The sequence below is a fragment of the Lepidochelys kempii genome, chromosome 9 (assembly GCF_965140285.1).
Source record: "Lepidochelys kempii isolate rLepKem1 chromosome 9, rLepKem1.hap1, whole genome shotgun sequence".
Lineage (NCBI taxonomy): Eukaryota > Metazoa > Chordata > Testudines > Cheloniidae > Lepidochelys > Lepidochelys kempii.
In genome coordinates this window covers 81,357,044-81,377,215 of record NC_136388.1, presented here as the reverse complement: position 1 = coordinate 81,377,215, position 20,172 = coordinate 81,357,044, and the positions used below count along the sequence as shown (strand labels likewise).

Here is a 20,172-nt window from a genome sequence, read left to right as displayed (position 1 = left end):
ACCGGCACCCGTACTTTAAAAACTCACCTCTATACAGCAAAGCACTTAACAACACACACAACTTTCAGCTCTTCCATAATGCCCATTGATTCTGAAGTTAAGTTCATGTTTGTGTGCTTTGCTAAATTGGGGCCTACATTACCATTCCGCTTAGCCATCTGGGCCCCTTGGTACTTTTTGTTTGGCCTTTGAAAATTTGCCTTGTTTTTATGGAGTTAAAAATGTTATTGATCAGTTTTAAAACGGCCATAAAATGCAATGATATGCCCAGGGCTGAAATAATGTATACAGACGGAAAGACATTAATAGTGAGGGAAGATTGTGTCAAATAAAAAAAGCAAACATAACTGACGATTCTTCTTTCCTATTTTGGCTTTCTGGTATTTTAAAGAGAAATTCTACGTACACATATCACAAGAAGAAGCTTTTTGCCATTTTAAACTTGAAATCTGTTATTAAACATGATGTAGGGGTACCTTCTAGATTGTGGAGCTGAAATCTGAATGAAGGTTTATAAAGTGCACATCCATTTATAGGTCTCCTGAGATAAATGCTATCTTAAATACCTTCTAGAATTGCTCTCCCTATTAGAAACACTTCTTACTGAACTAAAGAAACTGTAAGCGTGGTACCAGATTAGACCACACAAACTCCTTGCAAGGAGTATGACACAGTAAACATATCTTGCAGGGCTCCTTCTTTGTACTCAAGTGGACAAAAAAAATCTTTCATCTGTCCTGCGGAGTTGTGAAGTTTAGGTCTAAAAGATAAAGTGGTGTTAAAATAAAAGGGAGGGGGCTCTGATTCAAAAGCTATGATTGTTAATTATTATTCATTTTTATTGTCTGCACTAAGCTTATGTCTAGAGGCCATGAATAGGGCCAGTTTGCTAGTGCGCTAGGTTCTGCATAAATTAACAGGTAGACATGGTCCCTGTTCCAAATAACTATAAAAATTTTAAAAATTTTAAATGAAAACAGGTGGGTTTTTTGAGGTTGGGGGAGAAATTCTTTACAACTTAAATACTCCCCTTCAGTTCTGAAAAGGGCACCAACAGCAGCTGTGCTGTGTACCTGAACCAAAAAGGGAAACTAACTAGAAATGGGAATGAACCTGTGATCAGTCTGCCGTCTGAGGAAGTGGGAAAGTGAACAAGTGGCATTCAGAGCGAGCAGAAAATCAGACTGTTCTCGGGGGGTAGTAACACAAGTCAGAAAACGTGATTGTTTTTATTTTTTTAAATTTATGGGGTGAAATCCCAGCCCCACTGAAATAAGTGGCAAGGATTTCATGCCAGGTTTATATTTTAACAATAAGTGACCCCATAATTTATTTTTCAACCACATATTTATCTGAATTGCCGCTTTCATAGTACCTTTAAACAACTACAAGAAAACGAATTAAAAAACTACAGGTCACGAGCATTAATGCAGGAAAGATGTGGTTGTGCCCTTTGAACTATTTGAAAGACTGACCTAATCAGTATTAATTCCTTTGGCATTTAATGCACTGGCACTAATCCTTGTGCACTCAGTAGTAAAGCGGATGACACAAGGGCTATACTTATCTAAGATATCCACTGCAATACAACTTTAATTCTGCCATTAATTTTAATGTCACCCTCTTTCCTATATGTAGGAAAAATAGTACCACCAAATATGTACTGATTTTAGACATGCCCCTCATGATGAGGTCTTTGGAAAAGGGCTGCAGATGCAGGCAGTTGGCCACCTATTTGTGAGAGCTGTCTGTCCAGTGAAAGTACTTGTGTGATCCAGAGAGACAGATCTGTAGAGGGAGCAGATAGCAGCTCACAGGAATTCTTACCCTACAGATCCCTAAGACTGTGGAATAGGGATGGAGTTCTAGAAACTGAATATGGCAAAGGAAGAGGAAATAACAGGTAACAGTTCTGCACTGGCAAGAGGGTGGACTAGAGATCTGCTTTCTAGGATCAACTGTAGATGGACACCTCACCCTTCCCAGGAGAGTATATATTCATCAGTTGGAGAAGAAACTCCCTGCACAGGGGACCATGCAGGCTGGGGAGAGCAAGCGAGCGTGAGAGCACTCCCTGCCTGGGAGAGCATATGGGCCATAGGAAGAGACAAAAATGTGTGCATCCTCCCTGACCTTTACTTGCTCCACAGCCTGTGGGTGCTCACCCTCTCCCTCAGCCAGATGTTCACCTGAAGGCTTATTGCTGTTGAGTTTTTGAGCAGACAGGGGTTGCCCTATGGTGCCAGTGGCTCTGACTCTAAGGCAGGAAGCATGGGGAGAAATTATACTGAAGTTCACAAGGAGCTGAACTACAAAAGAAGCTCTTGAGTTATTTTATATGGATGGAGAAGAGAGACAACTAGGTGCTTTGTGACCCCAGAAGAGGCCACGTGAAGTTCCTGGCACTGAGCAGAGCTGGAGTAATCATGCTTTTAGCCTCCATGTGAATTGCTCCATGAAACAAAGTGCAGGATCCCCTTTGCCCTCCTGGATCCAGGGCCAAATCCCCATTGGGGTTTCTGTCCCCTCTCCCAGAATGAAGCACACACATGCTCCAGAAACTCTTTCAGTCCCTGATGACAGCAGGCCTGCAAACCTGCTGGAAGGGGATGTGTTCACCTCGCTTACCTCATTCATTACTTTCTGCTTCTCCACTGGCACCTCATCAAATGTCTTCACACTCAGCGGTCTCTTCTTACTGTTATTACTGAAAAGGAGAAGGGTGAGAGATCAGCACACAATCATCAGCCTTGGCTGGGATGATTTAGTTGGTGTTGGTCCTGCTTTGAGCAGGGGGTTGGACTAGATGACCTCCTGAGGTCCTTCCAACCCTGATATTCTATGGTTCTATGAACCATTCATGATGACCCTGTAACTTTCCTTCTTTCCCAAGTGGCTGCTGACCTGGCTCTGTAGCTCAAACAATATCCCTGACCCGAGTGAGGTTCCTTCTTTAGATTTTCTTCTACATCTTGTAACCAGTTAGTAGGGCTCCGACAAGCAGTATCCATATATGAGTTATAAAATGAGACCCCCCCACCCAGGAGCTGCTGACAAAATCCACACTATCAGGACTTCAGATAAAAAGGGACAGTGACATGGACAACCCATAGTATTTTAAATTATAGGATAAGGGCTAGGTTCTGGATTCTCTTGGCCTACCAGGGGAAAGTCATATGGCCACACACCACCATCATTAGCAGACATCACAAAGGACAGGACAGGGATATATATATGTCCCCTCCGTTTCCTGATCCTTCCCTTTCTATACGGATGGCAGACCATGGTCAATGCTGGTGGGAGCGCGAGCTGCAACACCTTAAGTGCAATAGCAGTTGCGGAGTACACTTCCACTGCGCCCAGCAAGGCATGCCAGCTGCCTGCCTCCTCCACACACAGAATGCAGCGCCCGTCCGAGCCAGTCTGCGTCCCACAGGACAGTGGCTTCTAAAGCCGCTAGCCAATCCCAAGAGTTTATTAAATACAAAACACTGAAAACCAGTTAAAGAGCCAATCAGACCTAATATTTATTAAAGCAAAATGAGAGCAGGGCCAGAACTGGAAGCTTTGCAAAGTGTTATTATAACGCCCCAAAACCTTGGTGGTTCAGATAAGAGAGAGGCTGGATCCAACTATCCCTAGCTTTGTTTCTGAAAAACCCAATGTCCAGCTTCCTTGGTCCATCTTTAGACAGGACCAAAGTTTAAGGCACAGAGGGAAACTCAGTGACACTCAAAGCAAACCCCTCTTCCCCAGAAAAGTGTTCAAAGCCAACTGATACAAGCATGTGGGGGACTGAAACTGAAATCACAGGAGTGGGAGCTTCAGGAGAGGATGGTCCATCTAAAACACATGGGATTGAAAGCCTGCCCTAAAGGCAGCCAATGTGGCAAATCACTTTGGGGAAGGGGCAGGGGTCGGCAACATGTCTTTAGACGGACACAAGTGTCCATCCATGGTAAAATTTTTGAGGTCCGAGGGGGGTGCTCACCTCAGGCGGCTCCCCATCCCTGCTGTTGCTGGTGGAGGCGCGGCCAGGTGGCTCTACACGCTGCCACTTCCCCTCCTCCCCCACGAGCGCTGACTCTGCGGCTCCCAGCCCATTGGCCAGAAACCATGGCCAATGGGAGCTGTGGGGCCGGTGCCTGCAGACAGGGCAGCGTGCAGAGCTTCCTGGCCATGCCTCTGTATGAGCCTGAGGGGGGTCATGCCGCTCCTTCCGGGAGCTGCTTGAGGTAAGTGCCACCTGGAGCCTGTACCCCTGAGCCCCCCTCCCGGGCCCCAACACTCTGCCCCAGCCCTGATCCCCTTCCTGCCCTCTGAACCCCTCGATCCCAGCCCACAGCACCCTCCTGCATCCCAAAACCCTCATCCCCAGCCCCACCCCAAAGCCTGCACTCCCAGCTAGAGCCCTCACCCCCTCCACACCCCAACCCTCTGCCCCAGCCCAGAGCCCCCTCCCACACTCTGAACCCTCATCCCCGGCCCCACACCAGAGCCTGCACCCCCAGCCTGAACTCTCACCCCCTTGCATCCCACCCCCCTGCTCCAGCCTGGAGCCCCCTCCTGCACCCTGAACCCCTCATTTCTGGCCCTACCCCAGAACCTGCACCCTCAGCCCAGAACCTGTACCTCCTCCCACACCCCAACCCCCTGTCTCAGCCCAGAGCCCTCTCCTATCCCCCGCCAATGTCCGTCACTAGTCCAGTAATTTTGTCAAGTGTCTGTTGTGCAGCATGGTGGTGCTGACCCCTGGGAAAGGGTTTCAAAAGCAAGAGCCCTCAACCAGGGAAGGCCCTGCCCCTAGCCTAGTGCTGACTGAACCCAGGAACCATAAGCAGACCTGTTCCACTCCACCATAAATGCTGGTAGGCAGAGAAGACAATACATATGCCAAACTGTGGTGATCCATGCACTTACCTGCAGGCTTAAACTACTTTCCAGCTTTGACTTTCTTAATTGTCTAGAGTCTTAACTTGAAACCAAAGTAAGAAAGCAGTATCCGTACCCTATTCCCAATGCACTCCAGCGATTAATGCAATTGCTCAAGTTTTCTTCCACTGGGCAGGTCTTTGGGTTAGATTCTCCATCAGGGCATAATGTGATGTTCAGTGGAATATAGTCTTTACCATCCTAAATAATTAACAGAAGAAAGAGAAAACCAGTCAGGAAGTCAGTTATTCTTCCTGATGTCCCGGACATTATTGGCTATCAAGCTCTACTGGAACTATTTTCTGAGCAGGGCTCTGCACTACGAAAGCCATGTGGCTATTTGTTTTATTTTTGATTATTTCTTTAACGCAGTCACAAAGTTCTTTGCAATACACTAAATCCAGTGTTAAGGGCTTTGCTCAACATTCACTATCCTGTTGTCTTTCCACAAGGCAAATCTTTCATTTTGGAGAGATCCACTATGAAGAATGAATGAAAATTCCAGTTCTGGTTGCTCTTTGTGTAGATCCTCCCTTGGAGGCATCTGAGCACTAGCATTGCTTCATCAATCATGACAGCAAAGTGCAAGACCTCCAGGTGCCCTCGCATTCTAGGTCATCTTTTTCAAGCTTCTTCCCTCATAGCAACAACAGCTCTGCCGATGGTGCTAATGCGTCTGCTTGGAAAACTAAACTTTTTGAGCATGCAGCAACATTGAGTGATCTCTGGCTTGGGGGACACCAAGATGTTCACATCCATTAGAAAGCAGCTGGCTTTACAGGGATCCCCTGTTGCATCCTGGACAAACCTTCAGCCGATTATTTCCTACGAGTATTATTTATTATTATGCCCCAATCAGCCTCAGTTAAGTTGGGCACTCAAAAAAGAACTAGATAAGTTCATAGAGGAGAGGTCCATCAATGGCTATTAGCCAGGATGGGCAGGGATGGTGTCCCTAGACTCTGTTTGCCAGAAGCTGGGAATGGGTGACAGGGGATGGATCACTTGATGATTACCTGTTCTGTTCATTCCCTCTGGGGCACCTGGCATTGGCCACTGTCGGAAGACAGGATACTGGGCCAGATGGACCTTTGGGCTGACCCAGTATGGCCGTTCTTATAGGGTCTCTCAGTTAGGCACGCAACTACATTTTCAATGTCTTGGCATCTTTGGTGATTTCCATGGGCTCAGTGTAATGGGACTCAAAACACCCAAATCCATGTTAAAGCCCCATGTTTATGTATGGGAAAGGAGAGACCCAGACCCAGACCCAGACCGCATGTGTGGCTATCGCAGAGCTGGGAATTTGAAATGAGTAATGCCTATTTATAGCCTATGAGCTTCTGTTCAAATTGAGCAGTTGCAGCTAATGACAGCCATTCCTTATTATTGCAGCCTTAAACCACTTTATTTCCTGTGCTTTCATTACAGCAGTTGCCACTGCATCCTTAATATAATTCAGCACCTACCTAAGTAAGCTATGAATTCTCAGCAGCAAGTGCTAATTATTACAATTATCTGTAGAAGTGGCTCCTTGTCTTCTTAAATCCATTTATCAAAATTCCCTTCCCTTGATTTTAATTCTGAGGCGTAATTAACTGCCTTGTCCCTTATCATGATTCCTGAGTTCCCTTTAATTTCCTTTGCTTGCAGCATAAGGCTCACAAACTCTTCCCAGCTTTTGCACATTGCAAAACAAGTGTCTTTCAATGTAGCTTCCCTGATTTATGAGTTTCCAAAAGGGAAGGGGCCAGCAGAGAGAGCTTGATTTCTTCTTATAATGGAATTGACAGTTACATAATGGAGGTGTTGGGGTTTTTTTAAATGGAGAGAAAAAAGTTGATCTAACTATTATGAAATTGACAATTATGTAATTGACTCTTTGAGCCTTAAATGGCTTCATTTTGAAGTTCCTAAAAGTAACAATGAGCTTAAATACAGAGAAAAATGGGGCCGGGGGGTGGGGTGAGAGAGAGAGAGTTCAGACCAATTGTAGGAAGAGAACTATGCTACTGGCAGTTTGCAGTGTTGAAAACTAATTAAAATGTTTTGTGAGATAAAGAGCTATTGTTCCTCTAGGGGCAACTAAGCCTTTTTAAAATCAATGTACTGTAAGTTTCTGCTAGTTGTGGATGGATAAACGTCTCATTTTCTAACCCAAATCTCCTTTGAATATGTAGCATTTTCCACTCCTACCCTCACACCAATAGCCGTTTTCACTGTGTTCTTTGTGGTGATGTGAAGTCTTGTCTTGTATTGGTGCTTAACCCTGGGATATCATCTCTGCACACATGTGACAAACCAGTCGCACAGCTGTACCTGTTGCACGTTTGCCTGGAGGAGGTCTCCTAAGCGTTCAACCAGCTCTGTGAAGGTGGGCCGCTCTGTGGCAACTCCATGCCAACAATCCAGCATAGTCTGGTAGCTACGGAAAAACACATGGATTTAAAGAGAAACTCAGTCTGTGTTTCCAAACCATTTCTTTGTGCTGCGGCTTGTCTCCATCCTCATCTAGATGACTTCCCACCTGATACCTCCAATGGAGGTGACAAATCAGATCCCTGTGTTCAGAAGCATTGCATTACACTCCCAGTCATGTCTTTTCACTCCATACTTGTGTTTCAATCAATTCTCTAAGTTGTTTACACTGAGCTAGTTTAACTTTGGTCGCAGGCCCTGCTGATGTGGCTGAAAGCAGGTTACAATTACAGCTACATAGACACTCCCACAAAACTGGAAATCAAACAAATATGATAGTTCCTTGAACTGAGATTTCATACACAACTAGCCTGAAATGATCTGTTAACCCCTTTGCCCTATCGACGGCTTGGCCCTACAGTTGACTTGATGGTTTGTTGTTATTGGTCTATGGTGTCAGGGAGCCTGGGGTAGGCACAACCCCAAAATTTAATAAATGGGGTACAAGAAAGACAATCTGACAAACCCTCCCCCTACCTCAACACACAAATCAAAGTCCCTGTTACGATGGTTAAATTGTCTGTTGTCCATGGCCGGGAGTAGAACTCTTACATTTCTGGAGTGGAATATTCTGGCGATCTCATCCGTGTTCCTTCTTTGAGGCGGCGGCAAAAGTCCTCATCAATTTGCACTCCTGGGTATGGTGAGGCACCTGCAGGCACAGACAGAGAGGGTGACCTCAGCTGGCTTGGTCACTGTCCATCTGAATTCAAAACAGCAATGGTGATTGCTGAGCATTCCAGCCTAGCTGGAAATTTGGGGCCTGATCCTAAAAGGTGCTGATGCAATGGAAGTTGCAGGTGCTCAGCATCTCTCGAGATAAGGCCCTTTGACTGTAGAAATAACATTGTGGGCCAGATTTACAAAAGAGATTTGAATTGCTTAAAACGCTTATGTGTCTAAGTCCCACTGAAAGTCATCTTTAGGCTCTTCACAAAAAATACATGAATTCTAGGTCCAAAGCCAATTGCATCCATCTGCTAAATATCAGCCCTTCATGATAATAACTTCAACTAAAGCACTACATTTTCTGGCACATTCTGATGCTCCTAAAGGATCACAATACACATATATTTTCAGGGATGAGTGATGAAACCTAAATGGGTGTGGAGGTTCATCTCAGTTCACAGTAGCACCCAATAGGACTTTGTTCTAGAAATGTCATTAGAACAGGAACTCCCTCTAGCTTCAGGCTTCTGGTCAAGTTGAGCAATACATTCATACTAAAACCAGGGTCAGAATCACCCAGAAATGAAACATAGCAGAACAAAAGCAAAATGCATGTCAGTTTCATGCCTTAAATAATCTCCTGGGTTAAGAAGAAAGGTTCCTTCTAGTTTACCTTGATACATTCTGGTTTCAAAGTAATGCCCCATTCAGTCCCTGTGACATCCATGGAACTAGCTGCTCAGGTGAATAAGGCTGGGGGGTGCTGTAGGCTTTTAGCCATGTGACACAAAGGCCATGGGAACCATAGGTCAGCTAAATCCCCCCCGCCCAGACATGCAACTGAACTCTTCTTCCTCTTGTTCAAGCCAAGTTAGTGTTGCACATGTTGGGCCGAATCCTGAAGTCCTTAGACAAAACTTCCACCGAGTAATGACCAAGAACCCTCAGAGTTTGGCCCATTATAAATACAGAAGGGGAAAAATTGAAGGTTAGGGTCCCCCTGGGAACTGGTGGAAAGAAAATAGTTTACTCTTCCCCCAAGAACCTCAAGTACTTCAGCTTCTGCCTCTTGAGATCCCTGCATCAGACCTAAGTGGATTAACCTTTCTGGAGCCAGAGGGCCGGGAATACATCCCTGTGGGGTCTATCAACAGCCCTACTGGTGAGGTGGAGGAATTGGTAGAGGTGCAAGGCTCTCACTCCCCACTTGATGATCTCATGCCACTCACTCAGGACCAAAACCCCAAGCAAGGTTGCTGGGCAAGGTCCAAACCCTTGTTACGTTAAGTTCCGATTGGTTAGCAGATGAACCAAACACACTGTAGGTAAAATGCATGGAAACATGTCTGTGTCAACTCACCACATTCCCCTTGTTCTCATTAGAAGCCTGTGAGGCCATGCCTCCAGTAATGACATCTGTACTAATGTGACCAGGAAACCAAGGCACACAAATAAATCATGCTCCTTAATGCAACTGTCAGGGCAAGGAGAGTATATAAGTGAGCTGAGCTGCCCTGTTTTAGCCCTTGTTTTCCCTGTAGAAGTTAATTCGATGTCAGAACAGCAAGCACAGCAGAGACATGCTCCTGCTGTGAGAAATGTTCATTTTCTTCCAATAGCACCTAGGTTTTCACCCCTGTTTTCTGTTTCAGTGTGAATGTAATACTAGTTCAATTTGCTGGTCTGACAGCCTGGAGACGGAAGGCCTTTGTTTATCCACAGAACAGGGAAATCACAGCCCGCAGCAGGGCAAACTCCCCATTCCACCTCCTTGCTGTTCCCTGTTTAATGTGCCTCAAACATAACCCGGAAGAACCACTTCTAGGGGAATTCTGTCTCCAGGCCCATCCAATCCTTAACCTCCAGCCAGGGGAGGGAGGCACTTGGTGCCAATTGTGACTGCATTTTTGGATGTAAACGCACTAGGAACTGGATTGACGCCACCAGCTTATTTCACATGGGTCGCCCAGCAGCCATCCGACAGAAAGAGTAATCCTCATTTTGTCCTGTTTTACATAATTCAAATCATCTTCAGTGCTGTTCTATGACATGCACAGACATAGGGATGGAGACTCTCTCTATATATGGTGGGACGCATCCTATTCCCTCACTGAATTGGAGAGTGGGAATTTTCAGCCAGCTACAGCCTGTTGGGTGGCATTTGTGATTGAAATTACAGCCAAAGACCACATACACAGATTGCAAAGGGACTCAGAGACCTTTCTGGGCTGAAGAGGACTATAAATTAGTGGGTATCCCTCCCACTGGAGTCAATCTGAGTTGCGCGTGCTTACACCAGAGTTTAAATTGGGCCTAGAGCTCTGAAAAGGTCCCTAGTTCATTATTAAGGATCCAGGCCAACTGGGTGAAATTCAGTGCTGGAACAAAGTCAAGGGAACTATGATAGTGGAGTAGAAGCAAAGGTCCAGAAATCAGTGGGAGTTAGGCACCTAAATATCTCTGAGTATCTGGGCCTATGAGCCTTTTTGGACATCATAGATTCTACAGCCAAGGCCCTGTAGGGTTCTCTAAGGTTTTCATCCATCTGGGGGGAAAGAAAAGGGGTGTGAGAAAGAGGCTGAGTTTACCTTTAAAAAAACATTCCCATCCCTTCCCTGAAAAAGAATATGAAATTCGCCTTCTCCTCCTAGCACCTCTGAATTCCCTCCTCCCCAGCAGAGGCTGTAATCTGTAACACAGCCATTTCTTTTCATAGTCTGGCATCCCTGAGGCTGGCCTGAAGAGTTTGGAAGAACATTTAATCAGTTTTGAACAGCAGGGATTTAATGGAATCTGAATCTGGGTCCAGCTCTTGAGGAATCTGTATGTGGTTTACTTCCTATAACATTCCTGCCTGATCTCCTGTTTTCTTCAACCTTGGGAATGCCATCATTTAGTGCATGCTTGTGGGCGGGAACAAGCCATGCAGAAATATTAGAAATTGAGAGAGTACCAAAAAGTGACTATTCCCCAAATAATTTAACTGCATGGGCCTTGCCACTTGAACCCTGATAGCATGCACTGCAGGGCTGGCACTGTGGAAGTAGCAAAGAGCTCACTGAATCGGCTTGGAAGGCAGTCTATGGCAGCTTAGAGTCACTTGGCCACAGTTATCTGAAGTCCTTTGGTCTGTGAATGGGGACAGAAATCCCATCAGCAATGTCACAAAACAATCTGTTCTTGGGTTTCCCTGGTTTTAGTTGAGTTGGAAATATTGTGAGACTCGTTTCTGTTGTGCATCTATAGTTCCCTTCCCAGTTTTGTCTGACATCAGGAATAATAAAAGTCATAATCAGAATGATAATGTTTAGCTTGTATGGCAATGTAATGCCGACAGACCCGGGTCGGTGGGATCAAACCTGGGACCTCTGGAGCTTAGTGCATGAGCCTCTACCAGATGATCTAAAAGCCAACTGGCTGTTAGCTAAGCTATAGAGCAGACTCATTAATTGCACTCTAAGTGGTCTCGGTGCCACTAGATGGGCCAGAACACCACACCCAGGAGGTGTGTGGGTTACAGCAGCACCTTTCATCCACGGACCTCAGAATGCTTTTGAAGTCTTTAGAGTATGAATTAACTCGCTTACCTGAAATAGGTAAGAATGAATATACCTAGACTGAGACATACATTGGTATGCAAGTTTTCTGAACTTCGACCCTCCGAGCTGTCATGCTAGCTGAACTGTCCATCTTCACACAGTCCATCTTATACTTCATACAGGGCAGCTCTGAGGACTACTAATGCTGGTCTTCAGTATCTCTTAGACTGTGGAGTAGTTTCCCAGGAGAAGTGGGTAGAATCCCATTGCCTGGGAGATTTAGCCCTAGCGTGGACAATACACAGGAGAGCATGCTGCAGGCAACAAACCTGCATTTGTGAAAAGAGGGACTACATGACCTAGAAGTCCTTTTCCAACTCTGATTTCTGTGATTCGACACTATTGTAAGCAGAGACCTGTCCAGCAGATTTTCACATGGAGGAGCCGCATATGGCTGAGATAGTGATGAGTCATCCCAGCTGTTTTACGCTGCAAGTTTAGTACATTCCAGCATGCAAAAGAGCAATCCAAACAGACCGAAAGTCAGCTCTCCTTTGCTAAACTGCACTGGCTACCTTATGCTAATTGTCTCTGCAGCAGAGTTTATCATAAGGAACAAGGCCTTGGTGAAGTGCTGGATCATGAAGGGAAAGATGAAAGCCATAGCCTGGTAAGTAAGCGCTGTGGACACTGTTAGCCTAAACAATTTTGGAATATTTGGGGTCATTTCCCTGTTTTTATTTACATACATTGTTTGGGGCTTGTAGGAGGTGGGGAGTTTCACTTGGTCTGGAAATCTCAGCTACTCCACCTGGTTATAATGTGCAAAGTGAACCCTCAGCATTTGAAAGCTTGCCATTCTTGGGCACCCACTGTAGGACAGTGGTGAGAGAGTGGCAGGAAGGCAGGGAGGAGTGATTCTTGATATGCAACCTTTTGGCCAAGGTTGACCTCCTACCAAGTGGGGCCAGCTCAGAGCTCAAATGTATGGAGCAAAACACTCCTGCACATCATTATGGTGCATCTGGACTCTGGTATTGGTGTAATAATTTGGATTGTGTCTGCTAGGAAAGGCTGGGAAAAATGTGGGTTCGGATGACATGACATTTCCCTTGGGGGAATTCTTCTTCAAAACATTCAAAGATGTGGCTTGCATTGGATATTAAATAACCCTCTTTTTGAGCTCACTTTTATTTTAGTGGGCTAATAAGATGCTGATGTTACATTACCAAATGCTGGTTGTTTACATAATTACCTTTGATTGCTTTTTGAAACCCCGCAAATTTAAATTCCAGGCGAGACTGACATTCTGTAATGTGCCATGTAATTGATTTCAAAATACATTATCTGCCACCAACTGTGCTGACCCCATTTAAATAATTAGTAGCAAAACCAGCTACAATATCAAGATAAGCAATTCTTCCTCTGCAGGTTCACCTGTGCATCAACAGAACTAATGCACTCTGCCTAGCCTTTCAGAGGAATTTTGTAGGGCTTTATTTCCCGATTCAACTTTTGGCCCTGACAGGACCTATGTCCAAACCAAACTGCATTTTTTTCTAGTCAAAATCTTTCTTTTTAAAAGGTACGGAATCTGTGGGACCCAGTAAAAGCAGTGACTGTGGATGGGAGCCAAAACATTCCCTGCAGCAAAGACAAATAACGTTCTGTTCTCTGGACCTCAATGATCTGTAAAACTTTTATATAAGAGGATTCAATCAGTGACAGAAACCCTTAATTAAAATTTATCATGTGAGCTGCAGATGTGACTAGTGCCAAACCATGGACATGCCTGGATGATCCTTTTGAAAACCCCTCTTAGGGAAAACAACCGGCTTTTGAATCAGTGCCATGGAAAGAGGAAAGTGGTTTGTGATCTACATCATAACAGGATTATAGGAAGTCCTAAGGATGGACAAATCGTGGTGTAATTTAGTGGATTCCTCTGGCTTCAGAAAGGACAGTCTAAGTTTATGTTACTTTCAGACTGTTTGTTTTAAGTGGCCCCAATTAAGCAACTTAATTGAGAAAAGGGGCTACTTAAACCAAGCAGTCTGAAAGTAACTTAAATTTATTTTTAAAAGCATTGTAAATAAAAACAGAAGAATAAAAATCTACTCATTGAATTTTGTTATTATTACTCTTGACTTTCATTTGACACTTTCTGTATTAAAAGGCCAGTGAACAGAATTTCACGCCTGTTTCAACACCACTCTTGGGAGTGGTTGGATGTGTTTCCAGACCAGCGTCATTGGGGCTTCCTGAAGCATTTGTTGCCATTCACCAACAGCCAGTTCACTTGGGTCTTTGCAGATACCCCCATAGCGTGACTGTCCCCATTAATTGTGTCTCTACATGCTAATATACTTCCCTCGGTCTGCTGGCTGGCTGCCACAGCTGGGTCATGTAGAGTTCAAGGATCTGAGTTCTAGCCTTCCTCTCACTGTGACGTTCCCAAGGGTATGTAGCAGAATGACCCTTGTGAAGCCCCTAGGCAGCCATGGATGTGTTACACTACAGCACCATAATTCTAAGTCGATACAAGGGCAGAGACATATCCAGACTCTGGAGAAAGCAATAACTCCTGGTCCTGACTTTAAACAGTGAAGTGTCTCTTTTGCATGTTAATATAAACTACAGATGAACCCAAACCAAAGCCAGAGTTCCAAAACACTCCTGAGCTTCAAGGAAGTTCAAAACAGGTTCTGAGCACTGCAGCCAGCGCTCAGTCTCCATAATGAGCTAAACCAAAACCCTGAATTTGAATAGTCCCAAACTTTGGGGAATTCTGCATCCAGCTCTGAATTTGGCATCTTGGACTCAATGTTAATCCCAGCCAATCTATAACTTGGAGTCATTGGAGGGTCACCCAGGACTGTTTAGAACTAAGGAGCTTAACTATATGGGGTTACTGATTTCATTTGTTTGGAAATGCTTATTAGGAAGCCACTGGACAACACTGAGGAAAGAGAAGATGCCCCACTGTGCGAGGTGGATTTGGGAACAGAGGGATCCCACTGGCTGTAAGCGACATTGTGTGGTTCAGTTTTAGCAGCCTTACCTGTTGGGTAAGGACCAGATCCCAGACTGAGCTTTCTAAGAAGTCTTGTCTAATGGCAGGATGAAGCACACAGAGCACTGATGTCCTCATTCCAAACATTCTGTGCCTTCTCAAGCGGTGTACACACACAAATACACATTCCTACCTGTTTGCTGCCAAAATGACTAATGGAGGCTGGCACGGGTTCTCATGTCAAGATCATGATGGCTGCAGCCAATGTTTGATTTTACTCATCAGCATTTTGAGGGGAAGCAGAATCAAGCCTGGGGCAAGAGCTGCCATTGTAGCTGTTAGCTCATGCACAAAAATTCCCTTGTGGTTCACTGTCTACACTAGCAATGTCAGACCCTTATGTCAACAATAGCGTAATTCTCTGCAACCTATAGGCTGTGTGGTTTCTGATCTGAAGCCAGGCTTCTCATGGGAAAATATAGTTTGACAGGGAAACTTTCACCACTTTAAAAAAAAATGTTTCAATCCAGAGCAGCACTGCTTTGTGTTTGCCACACACTCTCCTAGTATCGATTGTTACAAATTTAAAATCTGGGATTTTTTTTTAACATGCATTAGGAGCCAAATGTTGTCAGTCTAGACTCTAGAGTAACTGCTATTTTACATTGAATTGCTGTTAATTTACACCAGACCAGCTGAGATCAGTATCCTTTGCTCTTTTGTTAAAGCCCTTTGCACAATAATATCATATTAAAAAAAAGTGTAAAATGATCTTACCCAGAGAAAATATTTCCCATAGTAACACACCAAAAGACCACACGTCACTCTGCGTAGTATAAATTTTATCAAAAATAGCCTCTGGAGCCATCCATTTAAGTGGAAGTCTTGCCTAAGAATGAAAAAGATGTGGCCCATGGCCAGTTATTGTGGTTGTTAATCTGCCCATTCCCTAGGGGGAGTAATATTGAAGATTGGCAGGTCAGGTCCTTTTCACTTACATCTCCTTTCCGTACATAGTCAGGATCTTTGTAAATATCCCTAGCCAGTCCAAAGTCACAGATCTTAACCACGTTGTTTTCCGACAGAAGGATGTTCCTTGCTGCCAAATCCCGATGAATACACTGCGAGGAAATGCGGACAAGTGAAATCAGAGGTTTTGCCTGAACATCAGGCTGCTAATGGAGTAAAAAGCCTGGAGACTCTTTGAAAAGTGAAAGAAAAACGAGCTCTTGTTGGACCTGGGTGGAGTGGGAAAATGTGTGTGGGAGCCTGCCAAAAATATACTGTCATATGATAGAAAGAAAATAACTCAGCACAAGAAGTAGATTGAGAAACATGGTGGCTGGTCATTTTTCAGACTCTTTTCATGTTAAATAAATCCTGCTCGACCAGCTAAGATCAGAATGGATTTGCAAACACCACAGTTAAATATTAAACTCTATGGGCCAAATTTTGAAAGGAGAAGGCCCAGGGGCCAATACACCAACATTTGCATATGCAATTACCATAAGTGAGTGATTGCACATATGCAAAACTGTGCACACAATCTGATTTCTGGGTACTGTCATGGTAATCATCTGACAGATCCACAATTATGAACATATTTTTGCACATGGCTTAGACTCAGACTTCTTCAAAAACCTATAGACTATGGACTGAAATGACAGTGAGGCATTCAGTTACCAACAATTACCGGCAAGCTAAACGATTAGAACTACATTCCTCCGAAGTTATCAGAGAGTTTTTTCTCCATTGTGGAAGGATATTTCCTTCCTGGAGGCAGGAGGGATTTCTTCTATATCCGTCATGGAATTCAGATGACATTGCCTGATTTTTCTTCATGCCGTCCAGCTATGGTCCCATATCATAGTTGCTGTGCTTCCAGCCAATGACTGGTGGAGACTCCCTTTGGAGGTCTATCAATGGCACTCCTTACTTGACCAGAAGATTCAGTGGAGTTACAATAGTGTGAAATAAGCACAAGTGACAGGAGAATCAGGCCCAATAATATACTTAGTCTTTATCTCTAATAGCTATGGCTCTATGAAAGAAGCTCATCTCTTGTGGTTTATTGAATGACAAAGACATAAGAAGGAGGAGTGGCGCAGAAATAGAACTCACTTTTCTGGAGGCCAGGAACTCCATGCCTTTTGCCACCTGGAAGCTATAGCAAATCAGATCCTCCAAGGTCAGTGGTCGCTTTTGCAGATCCTCACCATCTACAAGAGACCACAGAAACATGAGAACCTAGAGGGAGAAGGCTAGACAGCTGAAAGACCTCTAGCATTAACCGTACCTCTCAAATCCTGGAGAGCACATAAAGAGGGATATTTGGGGAGGAAAAAAGGGACATTCCTTTTAACTCCATTAGATGAAGAGTTTTCTGGAAGAGCAGATTGGCAACACAAACATTCTGCTAAAATTTTGCTACCGTCCCTCTTCCATAGAAGAAGCAGCTGGTGTGGGTATGTGTGTTATTGCAGACCTTCTGTAGTGAGCATGAGGGGGAATGCATAAGGTCTACACTAGCTGTGCTTTGCCAGGATAGCTAGTGAAAGTGTGCCTCTTGTGCATTCAGCTTCTATTGGCCCCAACCGCCACAAGCAAAACAAGTTATTCCAGCAAAAGTGCAGTGTTGGTGGCATAACTGTGCCTACATTAGTGGTTATTGCTGGCCCAGATATGTAAGTCACAAATTACCCCTCATCCTACCCCCACCTGACATAGCTATGACAGTAAACATTTGTAGTGTAGACCTAGTTGGAGTCTGCCATGACCTTCAAGACTTGTCAACAAGTGAAGAGACTTTGTAAAGCAAGTGATCCTTGGGGCAGGGCTTAGTCAGAAACAATGGACTCAGGAGTAGATAGGTTTCTTTTACCTTCTTCTTCCTCTTCGGAGTCACTGTAACTCTTATCTTCAATGAATCCTGAACTGGCTGAGCTTCCCGTGCTGGCCACACTCTCAAGGCGCCTCTTGATCAGCTCTGTTAAATCACTGTTGGACTCATCCAGACTTTTCTCTGCTTGGTCAGAGTTCTCCTGGGACTAAAAATCCAATAGAAATGATTTACCTTGGTGAAGTGGGATGCCCAGGCAGTTCAGGGTATTTAATGGAACAACATGGCAGAGGCTGGGACAGGATCTTATGGCGACGTCCCTATAAGTGTTTTGTAAAAGCACTTTTCAAATAATACACAGGGAACTGCACTGGGTAGGGAACCAAAACTGATCACTATAGCACACAAACAATAATGGTGAGAGGAGGAATTGTGTCATCAGGGAAAATTCCCTTCTCTTACATGAGGTATGTAGCCATTTATTTTATTTAAGTGAATTTAGTGACGTGCTATTACACCGCCATGGGTTTGGCTCCGGTTGCTGCAATTTCAAGCTCAACAAAGTGAAATTGCCTCTGGTGCTTTTCTCAAATTGGGAGGCTCTAGGAACATACAAAGTCCAAGGGTAATGACCACAGACACAAACATAAGTACAAAGTTTTATCTGTACTATAAGTTTTATTAAAGTGACAAGCAAGGTGATGATTACCCCTGCACATAGAAATCCTAAGAAAACCTATGCAATAATTATAACCGTAGTCATCCTCAGAGATATTCTAGTGTCCGATGGACCTCTCAAAAGATCATCGCTAGAGGGACAGTTCCTGCTGGGTTGTCTCTTGGGTTTTCCCACTTTTATCCAACCAGGGAACCCTCTTTTATATTGTAATTTTGACTACACTTAACACTCTATGTATGTGCATGAAGGTGTCAACCCTCTTTTTCCTTATATATATTTCCACACCCCATGAATATTGGGGTGCCCTATTTTCCATAGGTTGGTTGTAGTTCCTCTTATTCTCATTAGCATCTACACACAATATGTACGCTGTGGTCAGGACATATGTTGTAAAAGATGTTGCAATAAGGTATCTTGTGATCTTGTGGTTGATTTTCCGCCACATTACCTATTGGCACATCTTTCCAGTAGTCTTGTGATCTTACTGGCAAAGAGTCATTCTCTGGTCACTTAAATTGGTCAAGCATTCTTAAGTCTATGGCTTGGTATAGCTAAGCTGAAGTCTTACAGGCCTTACTTGTAGGCCTTGTGTTTAAGCCCTGCTTTACTTAGATACACATTAAATACTTATCACTCGTAAATACTTAATAATCTTATACTTCTCTGATCCTACAACCTAAATCTATTTGACATACATGAATAATATGTAACATAGCATATGAGTTAATCATAACATCACACAGCACAACAATAAATGGATAATAAAATGAACTAATTGGCTACAGTTACCATATGTGCTTTAGGGTCCATGAAGAGCCAGATGTGACCACAAATATTAGAGACATCTGGAAAACCCACACACAATAACCTGCGTCGTACCTGGGAAGGATCAAAGGCTGCACTGATCCTGCTAGGATTTGAATCAGTGGTCCCTATTTTTAGACAGACTGAGATTTGAAACAACCAGGCTCTCAAAGCTGCTATCCGAGTGTCGTATTTAGTCTTCTCGTGGAAAGAGGGGACTGACCTCACCTCTCCCATAACAGTTCTGGTGGCTAATCTGTGTAGCCCTCTGTGGGACAACAAGACTAGTGAGCTGCTGAGGAGGGAGATGGGATTGGGGAACCAGTGTTTTCATACCTAATGTAGAGAGACCATCCACTGCTCTTTCAAGCAGCTAGTGGCTGGTGGTGAGGAAGTGGAATCAGAGCAGTTTTTTTCTCCTCCAAGTCACATAATGGTGAATGTGCTGTTTCCATGAGCGTTTGCAATTGATTATGCAGTATGGGCTGGAGGTGAGGGAGAGGCAGGGACTGAAACCCTACAGAGGAAGGAGTCCATTCTTCCTTCTCCTCTTACAAGTTGGAATTTGGTGGGCTGATGAAGCGCCAGCCTTCAGATATAACTGAGGCCCATCTAAGGCAAGTAGAGAACAAATCCTAATAGTAAGCAGCTAGCCTCAATGATCATGAATTGCCCATCTTGCAACTGCATAAAAAGCCAGTTGTTTATTTTACCTTATATGCAACAAAGTCCCCTCGTTTTCCTCTCAGGTAATTAGACAGATTTCCATATTTGCAATATTCTACGATAACCATTAAAGGACCTGCAAAGAGAACAAAAGCAAAGTGACCTTCACAGATGTAAAAGTGGAACATATGCATAGTGCATTTCTGCACTCCTGCCATGGAAAGGGTCTAGAGAAGGACAAAGTGTTTAACGTTAATTCAGCCCCATGATTTCCCTTGTGAAGTAGGTAAATATTATAAGCCCCATCATACAGATGAGGAAACTGGGTAATAAAGAAGTGAAGTGATTTTCCAGGCTCACACTATGAGGCAGTGGCAGAGGTGGGAAACTGAGAATAGAACCCAGGAGTCCTAGCTACTACCTCCCTCTTTACCTGTCAGACACCAATATTAAGAAATTGTTTCTCGTTTCTAGAAAAAGGAACATTAAACATACAACCCCCATATTACTAAATTCTTTTTTTTTTCTGTTGGGATCCATTTCGTGGAACAGC

General features: G+C 44.2%; 1 protein-coding gene across 2 annotated transcripts in view; it reads right to left on the bottom strand.

The window, feature by feature from the left end:
- Positions 1-20,172, bottom strand: part of LOC140917713 (vascular endothelial growth factor receptor kdr-like) — a 182,627-nt gene that overhangs the window by 15,272 nt on the left and 147,183 nt on the right. For both annotated transcript variants that reach the window (XM_073361074.2, XM_073361075.2), the window contains exons 20-28: positions 19,667-19,755; positions 17,513-17,678; positions 16,753-16,850; positions 15,630-15,752; positions 15,409-15,520; positions 7,963-8,062; positions 7,252-7,357; positions 5,009-5,133; positions 2,629-2,707 (exon numbers count right to left, since the gene is read on the bottom strand). In XM_073361074.2, the coding sequence (XP_073217175.1) occupies positions 2,629-2,707; positions 5,009-5,133; positions 7,252-7,357; positions 7,963-8,062; positions 15,409-15,520; positions 15,630-15,752; positions 16,753-16,850; positions 17,513-17,678; positions 19,667-19,755 (998 nt within the window). The remainder of the gene's footprint in view (positions 1-2,628; positions 2,708-5,008; positions 5,134-7,251; positions 7,358-7,962; positions 8,063-15,408; positions 15,521-15,629; positions 15,753-16,752; positions 16,851-17,512; positions 17,679-19,666; positions 19,756-20,172) is intronic.